This window comes from the organism of the source record quoted next, unplaced genomic scaffold (genome assembly GCF_019419815.1).
Source record: "Pyrus x bretschneideri cultivar Hongxiangsu unplaced genomic scaffold, Pyrus_bretschneideri_v1 Contig2, whole genome shotgun sequence".
Taxonomy (NCBI): domain Eukaryota; kingdom Viridiplantae; phylum Streptophyta; class Magnoliopsida; order Rosales; family Rosaceae; genus Pyrus; species Pyrus x bretschneideri.
The window spans coordinates 6755192-6773213 of NW_025999501.1; the positions used below are offsets into that span (position 1 = coordinate 6755192).

Here is an 18022-nt window from a genome sequence, read left to right on the forward strand (position 1 = left end):
TCTATCACCATTGGAATATAAAGGTCTCTATGTGAGTAGAAGAGTTCTTTTGACAACCACGATGGCTTCGAGAGGTAAGTCTACATCGCATTATGATTTTTTTTTTTTTGGTCAAACGATAGATTTTATCAAATTGGATGTTAGATTAGTCACTAGCGGGATTTGAACCCAAGCCGTCATGCAAGGGCTCAACACATTTCCACCACTGTGGTAAATGACCACTTGCATCACATTGTGATGTTGGGTAAAATGTTAATTCTTAGGTTAGTTCCAACAACTCACTGTAAGACTCTAAGAATGCGTCTATTGCACCGAATTATCTCGGATTAGACTAGTTTCAGGGATTAAGCTGAACTGGCTTAGATTATACTAAGTTGGACTAACTTAGTGAAACGTTTGGTACAATGTCAGACTAAGAAACTCGATGATAACAAATTCTAATATTATATTATTTAATCTAATACATATTAATATTTTGTTATCTAGTCTCTTTTTTTTTTTCTTAAATTCTCTTCGTCTCTCCCGAAAATTCATTCCGCACATGCAGATCATTCAAACAATTGTAGAGCAAATCAAATGCCAATTCCAGGTCACATCAAACCCAGTTTCGAAATCAAAACACAATTTAAGTCAAAACCAAATGAAAACAAGAATCCTAAGCCGCTGCCCTTGATGGAGAACACGCCCTTGTTACCTAATCCAGCCAACGTCTTCTTTGCCATCATAGGCTTCGGCATTCTTGGCCTCCCATATTCCTTCAAGCGCACTGGGTGGCTCACCCACCACTGGGTTCACAAGATCTCGTCAATTATGCGAAGCCCACAAGTCCGAGGTCGAGTTCGAAGAGCAACGAAGCAAACGGTTAGAGCTGGACGGACGACGGTAAGAGCGGGATCTCCCTCAGTTCGAAATTCTAGGTCGGGGTGAGGAAAGAGGCAGATAGTGGTGGTGGGCTAGTGGTGTGATTTCCCTGGAGTTGGCAAGTTATGGTGTGATGGTGGCTATTGATGTTCAAGAGAACAAAGAGCAGAGAAATGATGAGATAGAGCAGACGAGGTCTTGCCAATCCCATGGGTATCTCGCTAAGAACTCCTAGCGAAGTAGTTTGTCTATGCGAGTCCCCTTTAGTCTCATTAAACATAGTCCCACTACGGAACAAGCACGCCAATGTAGTCTAGTGACACTTAGTAGGGGCAAACAACGCCCCCTAAGGATGCGTTTGTTACGTGTCACTTCAGAAATCGCATCCCAACATATCTTGAAGAGAAGTATTGAAGAGATTAGAGATAGTGGATATAAAGCATCTTGAAGACATTGGGGCGTTTACAATTGAATTGATCACTTCCGAAAGGTGTTCAGTTGTGACTTTATCAACAACTCTTTCCAGCCTTCTCCATACCTTTATCTGAACCATGTCTCGACATTGATCGTAGCTATCTTGCACAACAGCTACAAACAAATTAATCACACATCTTGAAGAGATTGGAGTTGTTGCAATTGAATCGTGGCAGATGGTTGGATTCCATTCAAGACATTGGAGCGGTGGTTGGTGTTTTTTAGAAGCAGACAAAGTAACAATTTTCAAAATACGGAGCAGAGAATAAATTTTGTGTTAATGGAATGAAATAAAATGACATATCAAAAGGAGTAATTCCATTAACACAAAAGCTATTCTCTATGCATTTTATGTCAACTATTTTTGTGTTGAGTCCTTGCACAACGATGTCGGTGACTAATCTAACAAAATTTATCATTTGACAAAAAAAAAAAAAATTGTAAAAGTGAGTTAAAAATAGAAAAGTATTTTAATTTGCAGCTTTAATCTAGCATTGCACCAAATACTTTACTATTCTTATCATGCTTACTCCAATTCAAGCCAGTCCAGTGTTATCACTAGAGTTAGTTCAACTTGAAATAATCCAGTACAATAAATGTACCCTAATTCTATGCCCAAGAAATGGAAACAGACAGGTAACAATACCACGTTGACCTCCCAAAAAAGGAGTTACGTTGCATTATTATACTTTATGATATTGAAAAAAACATAAGTTGGATTTGACACCTCACATACAAGGTGTGAATACAAAATCCAATTGAGCTACAATCTAAGAAAGGAAAAGAAGGTAAACCGCGATTTTTTATTTTTTGATACAAAAGATAAAAAGGAAACGAAAAACAAATTCAAAATCTCGTGTGCAGTGCGTGAATTCACCTAACCAATTGAATTTACAAATAATGACCAAATGACGGTTCACATACTTTGAATTCAACGATCCTCCATGGGAAAAAGGCAAGTCTCCTATGATGATTTCGAGCCCAATTAACACTTCATCAACATATTTTATTATGAATTTCTAAACCATGTTTTGGTGCTGCAAATTGAACGTAGATATTAGATCCAACAGCAACCCCAGAACAATGGAGCAATTTTCTATGCAACCGGTGACACTATGTGACAACTATTTAACGAACAAACGATGTACTATTTAAATTCATTACAATCACGGGCTAGAGTGGAGAAGCACATGTTTGGAACGATGTTTGGCCGGAACATAGCTTCAAGATTGTTTCTCGATCTGCTGATTTCCTTCAACATCCAGCTCCCGAGTTCGGAGGATCAGTTGCTGGAAATCTCTTCAGCTTTTAAGGAAAAGGCAGAGCATAGATGTACATGTTTGCACTGACTTCCATTTTATGTTGGTCGTATACGGTTTGATTACAATCATCTATGCAATTTATGTGTTAGTGTTGCATTTTCACGTATGTACACAAAAGGGGTAATTCAGCCGAAGACGTTTTACACTCATGGAATCTGTTCTTCCATGCTTACTATGATGACCCAAGGGAAAACAAAAATGAAATTTCAAAGAACTAGTCAAGAGAAACCAGCTTACCCGCTTGTTTATCGAGTTTGAACTCCGCCAGTTTTCGTAACAAAATCTTGTTCGAAATAATCAAGGAAGAAAAGCAAGTACCAAAAAACTTGAATTTTTCTTCTGAGCTGAATCAAAACTTAAAAATTGAAAACAAAACGGCATCCCTCACCACCCTACGAGTAGGAGTTTCAAGAGAGCCATCCTTATATATAGGCCGTTCTTTGCTTGTCTGAAATAGGCAGCTCGTGTATCCCCATCAACATCCACGGTAATCTGCACGACATTCAGAGAAAATGGAAATTAAGAATACTGAAATCACATGAGTACCTCGTCAAGTCTAGGCAGAGGGTGCATGACCACAGCGTGCTTCTGCATCACCTCTAACACACGACTATCCACAATGTACTTGCCTCGAGCTTCTTCATAGAGGTCAATTCTCTCTCCAAATCGTTCACGCTGAATGCGAGTTTGATACACAACATCACACTTCGAAGCAACTTCCATTAAGTCCGCACTTTCTTCCCACTGAATGTTCCTTGATGTCAAATAATCTTTTATATCATTCTGGAACAGGAAATATAAAAAAGATAAGACTCCGATATCTTAGATTCCTCGTAGTCCCCACACTTCCTGAATTACTAAGGTTTATATAAATCAAAAAAAGGAAAATGCGCAAAATAATGCAAGTACGATTTTGGACTTTACCTTCATCTTTACCACATCAGGAGAGACAAAGTAGATCTTCACATCGTTATACCTGGCGAGCAAGTATGCAAGTGAGCGCACTGTCCTTCCGTTAGCAAGATCTCCAACAAGTGCAACTTTAATACCATCCAGTTTTCCTATCTCTCTTTCAATAGTATAGACATCTAAAAGAGCCTGTGGAAGAAAAAACAGAACTTTTAACACAACAGATTGTAGAACTTCTAGCAGCCAAACATAAATCGGAAAATAATAAGACCAATGCAAGCGCCGTAAACATGAGATATGATCATTATGCTACCAGCCACATCTGTAATTGACATTACAAAACCTCAGCATTTACGTTATAAAACCGTAGTTCTGTACTTTTAGTTTTTAAATTCACAGTTTTCAGTTGGGAAGACTAAAACAACGGCACAGAGTTCTCTAGTACGGGATAATGTACAAATGGAACAGACATCTGAGCAAGTCAATTATAAACGAATATCCCTCCCGAGGCTGGCCCACAAGAATCCATCTGAGGATTAGAACTTTGGTGTTTTAAGTTTTAACAATCCCTTATCTATCTTTTCGATGGTACAATTCCCTCTTCTGTATTAAAAACTTGTGCGATACCTGAGTTGGGTGTTGTCCAGGACCATCTCCTGCATTGATGACAGGAATGCCAGCAGTTGCAGCAGCTCTTTTGGCTGCACCGCTCTCAAAGTGCCGCATCACAATTATATCCGAGTAACCCTCAACAGTTCTTATAGTATCTGTAAGTCAATCAATCAATCAATCAATCCCCCATTACATCACGATTCACGACCAAATTGTAGCAAGTAAAAACCATCTCCAGTACGTGAATGGAAATGGAAGGAGATATGCAAACCTTCGAGGGTTTCTCCTTTAGCTGCCGAAGAGAACTCTCTTGCATTTTCAGTTGTCAAGACCTCGCCCCCTAACCGCCTCATTGCCGACTCAAAGGAAAGCCTAGTCCTCGTGGACGGCTCGTAGAAGAGAGTAGCCATAAGATAACCTTTCAGAATTTGACTTCCTGGTGACTTCTTCTCAATCTTCTCCATCTCTCGTGCAACATCAAATATCGCTCCGAGAAGATCTCTGTCGAATTGCTGAGCCTCAATCACATCAGTAACTTGAAATTCCTTCCCCACCGAATAGGAGGAAGATGATTTGTCAACTTCCAATGCCCGGCAAGAAACCGTCCCGTTATTTTGTGACGATCTCTTCAGGTGCATTGGTTGTTTGTAGACAAAGTTTGAAGAACTAGCGCATAACTTTGTGCTCTGAAACGACATGACCCCTTGGAACGAAGACGATGAAAATAGCGACGATGAAGCAGCCATCTCAATATCTACAAAATTTCAAGCCTCTGTACAAATATATAAACAAGAAGAAACTGGAAAATTAACTTCGAATCATAAAGTATTCATTTTTTTCAGTGTTACGTAGTACTCAATGATACGAAAAATAAATATAATTTTGAAGATCAAATCTAACCCCTAACTCTGAATGCTGCGTACCATTAAAGCCGGACCCTAAATTAATAGAAAAAACAAAAACCCAAGAAACCCAAAATTTAATGCGCGAAGAAATTTAAATAGGAAAAAGCACAATCTAAATACTCCAGAAAATGTTCATCATATGGTTATTACAATGAACAACGGATGAGAGTTTGGTACCTTATCCGAGGAGGCCGGTTAAACGGAAGATGAAATGAGAGGGGACAGTGGGTGGATTCTGGGGAGGAGGTTAGTGGAGCTGGCGTCGACCTCTGGTCTGAGCTAGTGGTGGCGGCGGCGCTGCTGCAGAGGCTAAATAAGGCGAGAGGAAGAGAGGGAGTTGGTGGAAGTGGTGCGTTTTGGGCTTTCTTACTTTAATTGGAACGCTGGGCTTCGATTTCGGTCTCCTCGGCTTGCGCTTGTGGTATGTTTTTGTGAGCCCTTTTCTTGTGAAGAAATAAAAAACTACTAAAATAAAGACGCAAAATCTTGTCATCTAGGAAACCACCCCTCAAATTTATCATCTTTTCACAAAATTCTCTGATATTTTAAAATTTTGGTTAACATTTCTCATGTTTTACTTGCATGACTTATAAGTAAGTTAGGTCACTCATTATATTATTAATTAGTTTTATGGTAGAACATCAACTTATCCTAAAAATTCGCTGCCGTCTTATTTTTCCTTGCATCTTCCTAATGTTCTCCGTAGTCAACGGAACATAATATCAATTTTATTGTAGATTCCTATCACATATGAATTTTCTCAAACCCTCTATATTGTAAACATTATACACGAGTAATTCAAATAATTATATTTTTACATGATATCAGAGTAGGTTATCCCTATATGAAGCCTAACAACCATACGTGATTTAAACTGTTTATGCATGTTGCAAATTGTACCATCGAATTGGATTCCAACCTCCTCATTAATTGTCTTACTTCATGTAATCCTTCTTGAAGAATTCAAATAAATGAAAGTCGCTAGGAGAGAATTTTTTAGTATGTCAGCACACTGCCTGCCATACCAAGTACAATAATATATTAGTTAAAAGGAAAAAAAAAAAAAAAACTTACAACTAATTGTAATATGACACCTTGAATACAAAATTATGTTTCTAGCAGACTAAGAATATCTCGGTCGTTAACACTTCAGCTTTTAAGTTTGATTGCATTTCCTATATTTATATTTTAGAGAAGCTAATTTTGTTGCAAATCAACTGACAGACAGACTTTCTTCGAATTGCGTTTGGCTTATTTCTCTTCCTCTGGTGTAAGGAATGCCTTGCACTTTGATAACCTTTTTAATGGTTGCCCTAGGGCAGTTTATTTTATTTATTTTAATCTTTAAGAAGGAAAGATAACCAAGTGAAGAGAACAGGTGTCCTGACCATGGTGCTACATCTGAGCAAATGGCAAGTTGGAGCAGCACGCTAACTCATGCAGGAAATTCCAAAAACCCTTCCATTCGTCACCACAAGAGCTTGCCATCAACACGTGACGTGCCCTCCTTGCATGTAATGATAATGTGAGTTGAAGTTGATCATCTCTGCCACTACCACTGCCCACTGTATTATTTCAAACTCATCAACTCCTCTCTCTCGATCTTATCTATTCCCATCTGAATTTGATCGATCACATTTCGGACCATCATCAGTTACGTACCCAAAAAAAAGCAAAGCTGTTGTGTGTTTAATTAGGGTTAGTTAACGCTTTTTGAGAACCGAACCGATGGATTTGTTTAACTCGGTGTTGAATTGGGTGGTGCCACCGGCAAGTTTATTGATGCTGGCGTTTGCTTGGCCAGCGTTGACCTTCGTCACTGGTTGTGAGTGGCTTTACAATTTGTTCAACAGTGAAATTGTCGAAGATAAGGTTGTTATAATTACAGGAGCTTCTTCTGGCATAGGAGAGGTAATTATAAGTCCCCTATTTCCAAATATAATTTTATCCATTAATTTTGAAGTTCATATTGTTTCAAGCAAGGTTTTAAATATCGGTTTTTATGGAAAATACCGACAGTGATATTTGATACTGATATCGCTAACCGTTAGATGAAAATGATGGAAAATTGCCCAAAACATAAAGTTTTTTACTCTGAAACTTTAGCAAATGTTTAATTACTTAACAATGCATGTATATTACATATTAATTTTCTAAAACACAATTCAGATTGTGTAAGTGTATGATAGGTAAGAGGATACAATACCGGAACATAATCACTAATACGTTGATAGTTTGATAAAAGTTGTTATATATGTATGTGTGTGTGTATGTGTGTGATGTAGCACGAGGGTTGTGATTGCAGCAAATTGCATATGAATATGCGAAGAGAAGAGCAAATCTTGTACTAGTGGCACGAAGACAGAACAGACTGCGAGTGATCAGTGAGAATGCAAGGCGTATGGGTGCAAAGTATGTCATGATTATAGCCGCCGATGTTGTCAAGGAAGAGGAATGTAGGCGTTTCATCAGTGAAACGATGAGCTTCTATGGCCGAGGTATGCGCCAGGGACAAATTTGATTATTTAGAAAGCCGTAGTTTTAAAAACAAAAGTTGTACACTTGAAAGGTCATAATTAAGCATGACAGAGACGGACTAGTGGACTGCAGATTAATTCAATTAAGTAGAGTATTTATGTACATTTGAACATTTTTCACAGTAACCTACAACTACGAAAGCTACAGACACATGCCGAGGAGTTAAGATCGAACTTTAGCTAGTACAGAATTAGATGTGAAGCTTTATAGGATATACCAGTACTCCAACCCTAATTTGGTTGTGGACTTTTAATTTCTTAGATATATTTGTTTGTCTAGAGAGTGCAACTGTTTGACATCTGACGTCTATTGATAAACCTCATGGGTTAATTAAGCACATATATATATGAAGGAGTTGTATTTATTAGTAGCAGTTGCTGGAATATGGCTAAAATAAATGATTTATTGTAAGCTGATGATAGATAGTGGTGCTTGTTTTAAGTTGATTTCCTACTAAACCGAAAAAAGAAAAATGCTCTATAGTTGCACTCCGCATGATTTTGCTAGCAGGAATGCAAGTGAATGAATCCTATCCCCTAGCGAGTGAAGTGCTTACGCCCCTTTTTCTCAAGGGGTGCGCTTGCGCATTAATAATATAACGGAAAGGTTAGGGAGAAGAGCTTGCTGTCACGAGCCTTCACTGTCCCGTTCTGTAACTTCCCTTCTTTTGTTTAATACTAACCTAGTAACTATTTCTTACATAATCTCTCCATGAGAAGAATTTTGTGCCTTCACTGCTGCCATGATGTTAATTCTGAAACTAAAGTAGTTATTTTGATTTGTCTCTAATTTTGCAGTGGATCACCTTGTAAATACAGTAAGTCTAGGACATACATTCTACTTCGAGGAAGTTACAGACACGTCTGTCTTTCCCCAATTGCTGGTAAGGATTGCAAAGTTGCATGAGCAGAAGTCCAAAAGTTTGCACTACATTTTTAATACAAACTTATATTTCTTATGAGGCAAATTCTCTATCAATGAGGTATTGCGGTTCTGAATATCATTGGTCTCAGGATATAAATTTCTGGGGGAATGTTTATCCAACATATGTTGCTCTTCCTTACCTACGTCAAACTAATGGAAAGATCATTGTCAATGCATCAGTTGAGAGCTGGTTACCTCTGCCGAGAATGAGTTTATATGCTGTGAGTATATATTACTTAATCCTTTCATATTATTATGGGAATATTGATCAAGTATATTCAACATTTTAGAAGGAGAAATATACATGGAACTAGAATCGTATACGTCATCATCAAATTAGAATTACCCAGTGATTAGGATGCATTCCATGACCTGTCAAACTTTCTTGTAAAACTTATTTAGGACCAGTTTTTGTAGTCGAAGTTAACTATATCAAAGAGCTAGCAAGCATCAATTTATTACTATCCTTTTGTTGTGTTTGAATTACCAGGCGGCAAAGGCAGCTCTGGTTAACTTTTATGAGACCTTGAGATTAGAAGTAAACCATGAGGTAGGGATAACAATTGCAACTCACGGGTGGATTGGAAGTGAAATGACAAGAGGCAAGTTCATGCTAGAGGAGGGGGCTGAAATGCAGTGGAAAGAAGAGAGGGAGGTAAGAGCTACTGATTGATCGATGGTATTGCTTTTCATTAAGTTGGCCCAACGAGGCATTGCACTAATGCTGGTTGGAATGATTTTTCGTACCCGGAGCAGACAAATTAATTGCTTAATTTTTTTTATTAAGAAAAAGTACCTCAAATGTGCTATATATATCTCTATTCATTCCAATCAGTGGGACATTTATATTGTCGTAGGTACATGTGACCGGTGGGCCTGTGGAGGATTTTGCAAGGTTGATTGTAGCTGGGGCTTGTCGAGGAGATTCATACGTTAAGTATCCAAGTTGGTATGACATATTCCTGCTGTACAGGGTGTTTGCGCCTAAGGTCCTGAATTGGACATTCCGCCTCGTTCTTCCAACGCACGGTGGAAGGAGGACTTCCCTTGTGGGCACCGGAAGGCCTATTTCAGAAGGCTATGGGAGGCCTTTGCTGGAAGGCACTCCTCCAAGGAGACTTATTGGTCCCAACACAGTTTCCCAACAGAGTCCCCCGCGTCAGATAAAAATGGAATGAAATTTATAGCATTTCTAGGGAAGTAGCTATTTTAGTAACATGTTCTAAGAAGTTATGGTTGTTGAACTTGTGTTTTTTTTAGCTGTCACGGAGATTTTGAACTGTTAAACAAAGTTATTGCATTCGATATGTGTTGTTCATGTAATAAGCTCCCATATTAATAAATTCCGTAGCTGACCCCCTGTGAACATGTGGCCTAAAGATATTCTTGACAATTTTCGTTACTTATTCACGTTGTGAAATTGATAGGTCATGAAGTGTTTGAAAAGAGTCATTGGTTGATCACTCGACAGTAATCGAAATGTACAGTCCCATTACCATACTGAGTGACCCACGACATTTTGATTTTGTGTGGTAAAAGTAGTCGCATTAATTACCTTACTAAGGTAGGGCGGCGGAAATTGAGTTTGATTCTAATGTTAATTGAACTAAGAGCATTTTAACGACAAGACGCAATAGATTCTTCTTTTTTCTCGTGTTTCTAAAGAGGAACACTTCATGATTCATTGAAAATTACGTCTTCAAATGTCACCAAAGAAAAAAAATTCCTATCTTTGTATTCTCTCATTAGCAAAGATCAATGATTGCTAATTCTTAGGACTTCTACAAATATGAGTGACACGTCGGCCAGTATGTCATAGCTATCCAAACTAAGCAGAAGAAGTGGATAGCCTATTCAGTTTGAGAATAAAAGCAATACAGTATTCTCGATATCAATACTCTTGATCACATTATTTGGTTGATTGTTTATTCATGTTTACTACTTAATATGATTCTCTTGTCTATATGATTACTTTGAATGTGATATGGAACTTACTTCCTAAATCGCATTCATGTGCCATGGCTAGAGACTCTAAACACATCATAAACTATTCTCCCTAAACGGTTTGAAGTTTAGAGATCCATTGTTGTACACTTACATGTCTTTACGAATAAATCAACGACCCTAACAATACTAGGAACATGCCCAAGATGAGGCATGCTCTGTGTTATATCGTCAAATGATCAAAGACATACTCATAAGGCAGCTGTGGTGTCTTAGGTCAAATAACTACTTTGTATATCCCAACTAGTGAGTTTACATATAACATAAGTATGCGAACTCCTGGTTGATCGCGTTCAGTGAACTCATCCTCTATTGAGCACTTACATACTTGCGTTGGTCTCTTTCACACCACTAGCTTGAGACTAGTCACTTGCCAGGGAGAAGACATAGTATGTGCAAATCTATCCGGATTGTCAATGACCAATTGGCAATTCTAAGGTCCCAGGAATTTAACATCTTGAGATCACATTCTCTTTATTACATAAGGAGCATGAGTCATATATTCTGTAGAATGTCGTTCTTGCCAAGGTTGTATTATTATTATTTTTTTTAGCCTATTCAAGTCCAAACCATTATTTCTCTTTAAGGCCTCATTTGGTACCTCGGACTGTACTGACTATTTCAATCGGATATGATAAATAGCCATCGGATAGTACTGACTAAATTAGTATGGCGTTTGGTGCAATACTGGATTAATGATTTTATTTATTTTTCATAAAAAAGTCTCAGGTTTGAATCTGAATTAAGAGTTTGTAACCAATTTATTCTATTCACTCCTTGGTGTATATATAACAAGGAATTCAAAAAGTATGAAAGAAAAAGGTGTAAATATAACAAATGTATTCTCTCCACCCTTTGTGTAAACTTGTAACACTAAGGCCTCATTTGGTATTGATTTTTTCACAAATAGCTGTTTCAATTTAAAGTTAAACAATAAAAAAGTGTTTGGTTAAAAAAAAAATATTATACCTTTTTCTAGCACAATGGCCTCTAGACAGCAACTTTAATTAAAAAATCTAGTGATATTCCTCTTTACTTTTAAGTAAAGATTTAACATTTTGAATTAGTTTCGTTCATGACTCAATGGATGAGGGGAGTTGTTCCTCAAGGTACTTAGTTTTTTATTCATGAAATTTTGTATTAATGATTGAAACCGTTCAAATACTGTGTAAAGATCATATCCAAAAAGATTAATTAAATATGAAATTATTTAGTCATTCAACTATATAAAAACAAATGAATAAAAGTATTATAAACTGTCTATTTATTTGCTACAGCTAATTGATTAAACGATCTTACAGATTTTGTCCAACTTTACGCATGAACTACAAGTAAATCACACACATGCCAAAGGGCTAAGGCAAAAAACATTTAAAACGGATACTAAGTATTAGATTTTATCCAACTTTATGCATGCACTATAGGTCAACAAATATTGTATGTTCCGGACTAATAATTCCAAGTACCAGACTTTAAATTACTAAAGTCAATCCATTCCCACTTGAATTGTGGAAACTTTAATTTCTATAGGGTTTTTATCGCCAATGGTCCCTAAGATTGACCAAACTCATCATTTTGCTCCCTCACTTTCAAAATCAATCAATGTCGTCCCTAACATTCGCCACCGCACATCAATTTGGTCCTTACGTTTAGATTCCGTCAACTATTTCTTTTAGTTTGCATGTGGGACCCATAAATCCAATAAAATGGTGACACGTGGATTACACAAAAGAAGGGTTTTTATCACAAATGGTCCCTGACATTAATCAAACTTCTCATTTTGGTCCCTAAGTTTCAAAAATCAATAAATTTGATCCCTGACTTTCACTACTACACATCAATTTAGTCATTCTGTTAAAATTTTGTCAATATTTTTTGTTAGTGTGATAATATGGTCCTATTAGTCCAATCATATGGCACCACATGGATTAACTAAAATATATATATATATATATATATATATATATATATAAAGATTTAAAACTAAAAGTACTATAAGAAATTAAAAACAAAAGCTAAAAGAAAAAAAAGAGATTAGTTTCTTATAGTTAATCCACTTGGCGCTATATGATTGGACTAGTGGGACTACATCAGCACACTAACAAAAAATATTGACAAAATTTTAAAGGAATGACTCTATTGATGTGCGATAGTGAAAGTCAGGGACCAAATTTATTGATTTTTGAAACTCAGGGACCAAAATGAGGAGTTTGGGGGACCATTTGCGATAAAAACCATTCTTTTGTATAATCCACGTGTCACCATTTTATTGGATTTGTGGATCCCACATACAAACTAACAGAATAATTGATGTGTGGTAGTGAATGTCAGGGACGACATTGATTGACTTTGAAAGTGAGGGTCCAAAATGATGAGTTTGGTCAATCTCAGGGACCATTTGTGATAAAAACCCATTCCTATATAATTAAAGATAGGGGTTTTATCACAAATGGTCCCTAAGATTAACCAAACTCATCATTTTGGTCCCTCATTTTCAAAATCAATCAATGTCGTTCCTGACATTCACTACCTCACATCAATTTAGTTTTTCCGTTAAGATTCCGTCAACTATTTTGTTAGTTTGCAAGTGGGACCCACAAATCCAATAAAATGGTGACACGTGGATTAAACAAAATAAGAGTTTTATCGCAATGGTCCCTAACATTGGTCCAACCCATCATTTTGGTCCCTAAGTTTCAAAAATCGATGAATTTGGTCCATGACTTTCACAATCGCATATCAATTTAGTCATTTCGTTAAAATTTCATCAATATGGCTCTGCGTGGATTAATTGTAAGAAACTATTTTTATTAAGAGTGAACCAACGGACGAGTATTCCGCGCTCACATTTTTGCATCCCACAACACCAATTGGAAGAAAAATTCAATATAAATTCGATAAAATCAAATCCAAATTCAATTCAAAGTTGATAGGATTATAACCAACTAAAGAGAAGGAGGAGTGAGTTCAGGAGGCCAAGTACTTTAGTGGTGTCATGGTGCCTTCCTTTTATTTTTTAGTATACCCTGATGAAGATGACGATGATTTTTTTTCCCCTTTTAGTTTTGGTTTTCAGTCTCTTATTTTACTTTTAGTTTTAAATCTTAAAAAAAAAAAAAAAAGTTTCTTATAGTTAATTCACTTGGCGCCATATGATTGAATTAGTGGGACAAAAAATATTGACGAAACTTGAACGGAAGGATTAAATTGACGTGTGATACTGAAAGTCAGGGACCAAATTTATCGATTTTGAAGCTCAGGAACCAAAATGAGGAGTTGGATCAATGTCAGGGACCATTTGCGATAAAAATCCTTATTTTGTGTAATCCACGTGTCACCATTTTATTGGATTTGTGGGTCCCGCATACGAACTAATAGAATAGTTGATAGAATCTTAACGGAATAACCAAATTGATGTTTGGTAGTGAATGTCAGGGACAAAATTGATTGATTTTGAAAGTTAGGGACCAAAATAATGAGTTTGATCAATCTCAGAAATCATTTGTGATAAAAAAAAAAAACCTTAAAGATATGGCTATGTTTTGGTCACCTGTTGAATTGCCTTAGATAGTTAGTTACTTGTAGGCCCACCTTTGATTGTAGCTTATTTGAGATGAAATTGGAGAAGGAGAACTACTGGTTATTTTTTTGTACAAAGATTTCCACAAGTATTGAATAGTCTATTTTCAATCTTGTCCATTTATTTCGTATCATTCATTACTACGTACTATTGAAGAATTTTCTCATTTCGGGTATTCTCTTTTTAAAATTTGGTTTTCAGTCGCATGGCTTAAAAATCTCCCACCCAAATATACCGTGTCATAGTTTGTCGGTGACATTTATCGATTTTACCAAAGAAAAAATAGCACAGTGGCCTTCATATTGTAGCTTTTAAAAGTTTAGTGGTATTCTTTTTCACTTGTAAATGAATATTTAATATTATGAATTAACTTCGTTCATGACTCAATGAATGAGGGGAGTTCTTCTTCAAGATATTTAGTTTTTAATTCAAGAAATTTCATATTAATGATCGAAACCGTTCAAATACTTTATAAAGATCATATCTAACAAATTTAATAAAATATGAAATCATTTAGTCATTCAACTATATAAAAACAAATGAGTAAAAGCATTACGAACTATCTATTTATTTGTCATAGTTGATTGACTATATTGGCATGTGGCGCTCATTTATTGTCCATGTGGACGCCACGTCACTGGTCAACGACTGATTTAACATTAACCTTAACAGATGTATGAAAGTTTCCCTAAATTATGACTTCAGGTACCATTCTGTGATGAAAAAAATTTGATGTACCAAATTTTGAAAACCAAGAATCTTGAGGGTGGTAAATTGAGATTAGATATTATGAACTGTCTATTTATTTGCTATAACTGATTGATTAAAAGACCATATACATTTTATCCAACTTTATGCATGCACTACAAGTGAACAAATATTGTATTTTATGAACTAATAATTCCAAGGACCAAGACTTTAAATTACTAAGTCATGAAGTCAATTGGAAACTTTGATTCCTGTATAATTAAAGATGTGGCTACGTTTTGGTCACTTGTTGAATTGCCTTTGATAGTTACTTGTAGGCCCACCTTTTATTTGTAGCGTGTTTGAGATGAAATGGCAAAATGCATTGGAAAAGGAGAACTATTGGTTATTTTATTGTACAAAGATTCCACAAGTATTCAATAGTCTATTTTCAATTTTGTCCATTCATTCTGTATCATTCATTGTTCAACTCTATGTATTCCTCTATTCGTAGAGTACATTGAATGAACATAAATGACTATAACATAGTTTCTTCTAGAAGCTAAAAAGGGTATCTTGAGCAATTGGGGGCACCTCTTTTCCTGAAGTTATGGGACTATTTTGCCGAGTATGAGAGGACCGGGAAGGACGCACCTCTAGTGTACCAATTATCATGCCCACGATAAACGTTGGGTAGCCAAGTGCGGAGTGGATAACTGCTGAAAGCATCTAAGTAGCAACCCCACCCCAGGATGACTGCTCTCCTATTTCGACTTCCCCAAAGCCTTTACTACGTATTATGGCTGGGATTTAAAAAACAACAAAAAAAAAACTGACAGAACTGCCCAAACCACATCGATGGGTTGGTTTGGTTTGTTTGTTTTTTTTTTTTTTTTTAAATTTTCGGTGGTTAAATCAAACTGCACCGATCTTAATTGGTTTGGCAAACGGTTTTCAAAATTCTTCAGGTGCGGTTAACCGAACCAACCCGCATATACTTATTTTATTTTTCTAACCATAATTAATACATGTAGTAATATAAATAATTAGTTATTTACGAGTTACCGTGGGTACACCACATGAAAATAAAACCTAAATAGTTTAAAAGTCCTTTTTCCTTTCATTCAAAAAGAAAATAGCGAAAAGAAAAGGCAACCTTTATTTGCCTAAAAAGCAGAGATGAGTGAAATTATGAAAGGAAAATAGGGTCACCATTTAGAGAAGGTAGTAGCTGTTCTTTGGTGCTCTCCTTGAGCTGCATCATTTGTGTTTTTCTTTGAGCAATCACTCATATTGGTGCTACGTTCTATAGCTTTTGGGAAATGAATTTGTTATGTATTTTCATCTTCACACAAATCGAAAACTGACCTAAATCAACCCGTCATTGTCGGTTAACCGACCTTATTGGTTTTAGACCTAGTTTGGTTGGTTTCGATTTTGGCCCAAAACTAACCCAAACCAACCTGTGTCCACCCCTACATACTATTGAAATTTTTTCTCATTTTGTGGTATTCTCTTTTTATAATTTGGTTTTCAATCCCATGGCTTCAAAATCCCCCTCCCAAATATACCGTGTCATAGTTTGTCAGTGACATTTATCGATTTTACCAAAGAAAGAATAGAGCAGTGGCCTTCAAATTGCAACTTTTAAAAGTCTAGTTGTATTCATTTTCACTTGTTAGTGAATATTTAATATTATGAATTAATTTTGTTCATGACTCAGTGGATGAGGGAATTCTTCATCATGATACTTAGTTTTTAATTCACGAAATTTCGTATTAATGATCAAACCGTTTAAATACTTTGTAGAGATCATATCTAACAAAATTAATAAAATATGAAATCATTTAGTCATTCAACTATGAAAACAAATGAGTAAAAGCATTATGAACTGTCTATTTATTTGCCACATTTGATTGATTATATTGACATGTGGTGCCCAGTCATTGTCCATGTGGGCGCCATGTCACTAGTTAACGGCTGATTTAACATTAACCTTAACAGATGTATGAAAGTGTCCCTGAATTATGACTTCAGGTACCATTCTGGGACGAAAAAAAATTGATGTACCAAATGTTGAAAACCAAGAAACTTGAGGGTTGTAAATTGAGATTAGGTATTATGAATTGTCTATTTATTTGTTATAGTTGATTGAAAGACCATATAGATTTTATCCAACTTTATGCATGCACTACAAGTCAACAAATATTGTATTTTATGAACTAATAATTTCAAAGGACCAAGACTTTAAATTACCAAGTCATGAAGTCAATGGGAAACTTTAATTCCTGTCGGTTTGGTCATATATTGAATTGCCTCTCATAGTTACTTGTAGGCCCACCTTTGTTTTAGTGTGTTTGAGATGAAATAGAAAATGCATTGGAAAATAAGAACGATTAGTTATTTTATTGTACAAAGATTTCCACAAATATTGAATAGTCTATTTTCAATCTTGTCTATTCATTTTTTATCATTCATGACTACGTATTATTGAAGAATTTTCTCATTTTGTGGTATTTTCTTTTTATAATTTGGTTTTCAATCATGGCTTGAAAATCCCCCACCCAAATGTACCATGTCATAGATTGTTGGTGGCATTTATCGGTTTACCAAAGAAAAAATATGAAGGAACATGAGAAATGAGCAAAGGAAAGATATTTTGTTTTGTGTGGAAAATAAATGGAAAAAGTTCAAATTTATGTGGCTGCAAGATCTGTTTCTAATGGTTGATATTGTCCGCACAGGTGTTATGAAAGTTTGCATGAGCATACACATGTAAAGTTAAGATCGAAAATCGAAAAAAAAAAAAAACAAAACCAAATGAAACCAAACTCACTCCTACCCACTTGCACGGTTGGACAAAAAAAAAACTTGGCATATTGACTTTTCAAAACTAGATGTAACAGGGGCAAAGGCAATGCACTCTTGATTAATTGTGTGTTTATGCCTCTTGATCTTGATTGTAGTTGTTTTTAAGATGAGGGAATTATTGTGCTTTTGTCATTTTACTATTAATCATCATTCTACATGTGAATTTTTTTTACACCGGGATGCTAACATGACGACGAGGTGCACAAAGGACGAAATTGCAAGCCAACTGGAGGAGTAGAACCCTGATTCGGCTGAAATAATTAAGTCAGTCTATTTCTCTTTTGTACCATGTTTGAAATGAAATGACACCCAAATTTGGTTAAGATGACTAAGAA

At 36.0% G+C, this 18022-nt stretch overlaps 2 protein-coding genes across 3 annotated transcripts; one reads left to right on the top strand and one right to left on the bottom strand.

The window, feature by feature from the left end:
- Nucleotides 1–2856: 2856 nt before the first annotated feature.
- Nucleotides 2857–5498, bottom strand: LOC103947942 (aspartate carbamoyltransferase 2, chloroplastic). 2 transcript variants are annotated; one of them, XM_048582905.1, is made up of 6 exons: nt 5261–5498; nt 4450–4932; nt 4194–4333; nt 3582–3755; nt 3204–3440; nt 2857–3149 (listed from the first exon to the last, which is right to left on the bottom strand). In XM_048582905.1, the coding sequence occupies exons 2-6, from the start codon at nt 4922–4924 to the stop codon at nt 3042–3044; spliced, it is 1134 nt and encodes a 377-aa protein (XP_048438862.1). In that variant the 5' UTR covers nt 4925–4932; nt 5261–5498; the 3' UTR covers nt 2857–3041. The 2 variants fall into 2 exon arrangements, with proteins under 2 accessions (XP_048438862.1, XP_009357196.2); XM_009358921.3 differs by having other exon boundaries at nt 4450–4950; nt 5261–5497.
- A 1313-nt stretch (nt 5499–6811) lies between these two features.
- On the top strand, nt 6812–9723 carry LOC103947939 (11-beta-hydroxysteroid dehydrogenase B). Its single transcript, XM_009358917.3, has 6 exons — nt 6812–6994; nt 7389–7581; nt 8419–8504; nt 8635–8766; nt 9036–9200; nt 9403–9723. Exons 1-6 carry the CDS (start codon nt 6812–6814, stop codon nt 9721–9723), a joined length of 1080 nt encoding a protein of 359 aa, XP_009357192.2.
- Nucleotides 9724–18022: the final 8299 nt, after the last annotated feature.

Excerpts from the sequence above, each read along its gene's own strand:
- LOC103947942 (XM_048582905.1), bottom strand. The coding sequence starts at position 4,924 with ATGGCTGCTTCATCGTCGCTATTTTCATCGTCTTCGTTCCAAGGGGTC. Across the intron at positions 3,756-4,193 it reads CTGGACAACACCCAACTCAG|GCTCTTTTAGATGTCTATAC; the intron begins GTATCGCACAAG and ends TTTCTTCCACAG. Across the intron at positions 3,150-3,203 it reads CTCTGCCTAGACTTGACGAG|ATTACCGTGGATGTTGATGG; the intron begins GTACTCATGTGA and ends AATGTCGTGCAG.
- LOC103947939 (XM_009358917.3), top strand. The coding sequence starts at position 6,812 with ATGGATTTGTTTAACTCGGTGTTGAATTGGGTGGTGCCACCGGCAAGT. Across the intron at positions 6,995-7,388 it reads CTTCTTCTGGCATAGGAGAG|CAAATTGCATATGAATATGC; the intron begins GTAATTATAAGT and ends TTGTGATTGCAG. Across the intron at positions 7,582-8,418 it reads GATGAGCTTCTATGGCCGAG|TGGATCACCTTGTAAATACA; the intron begins GTATGCGCCAGG and ends CTAATTTTGCAG.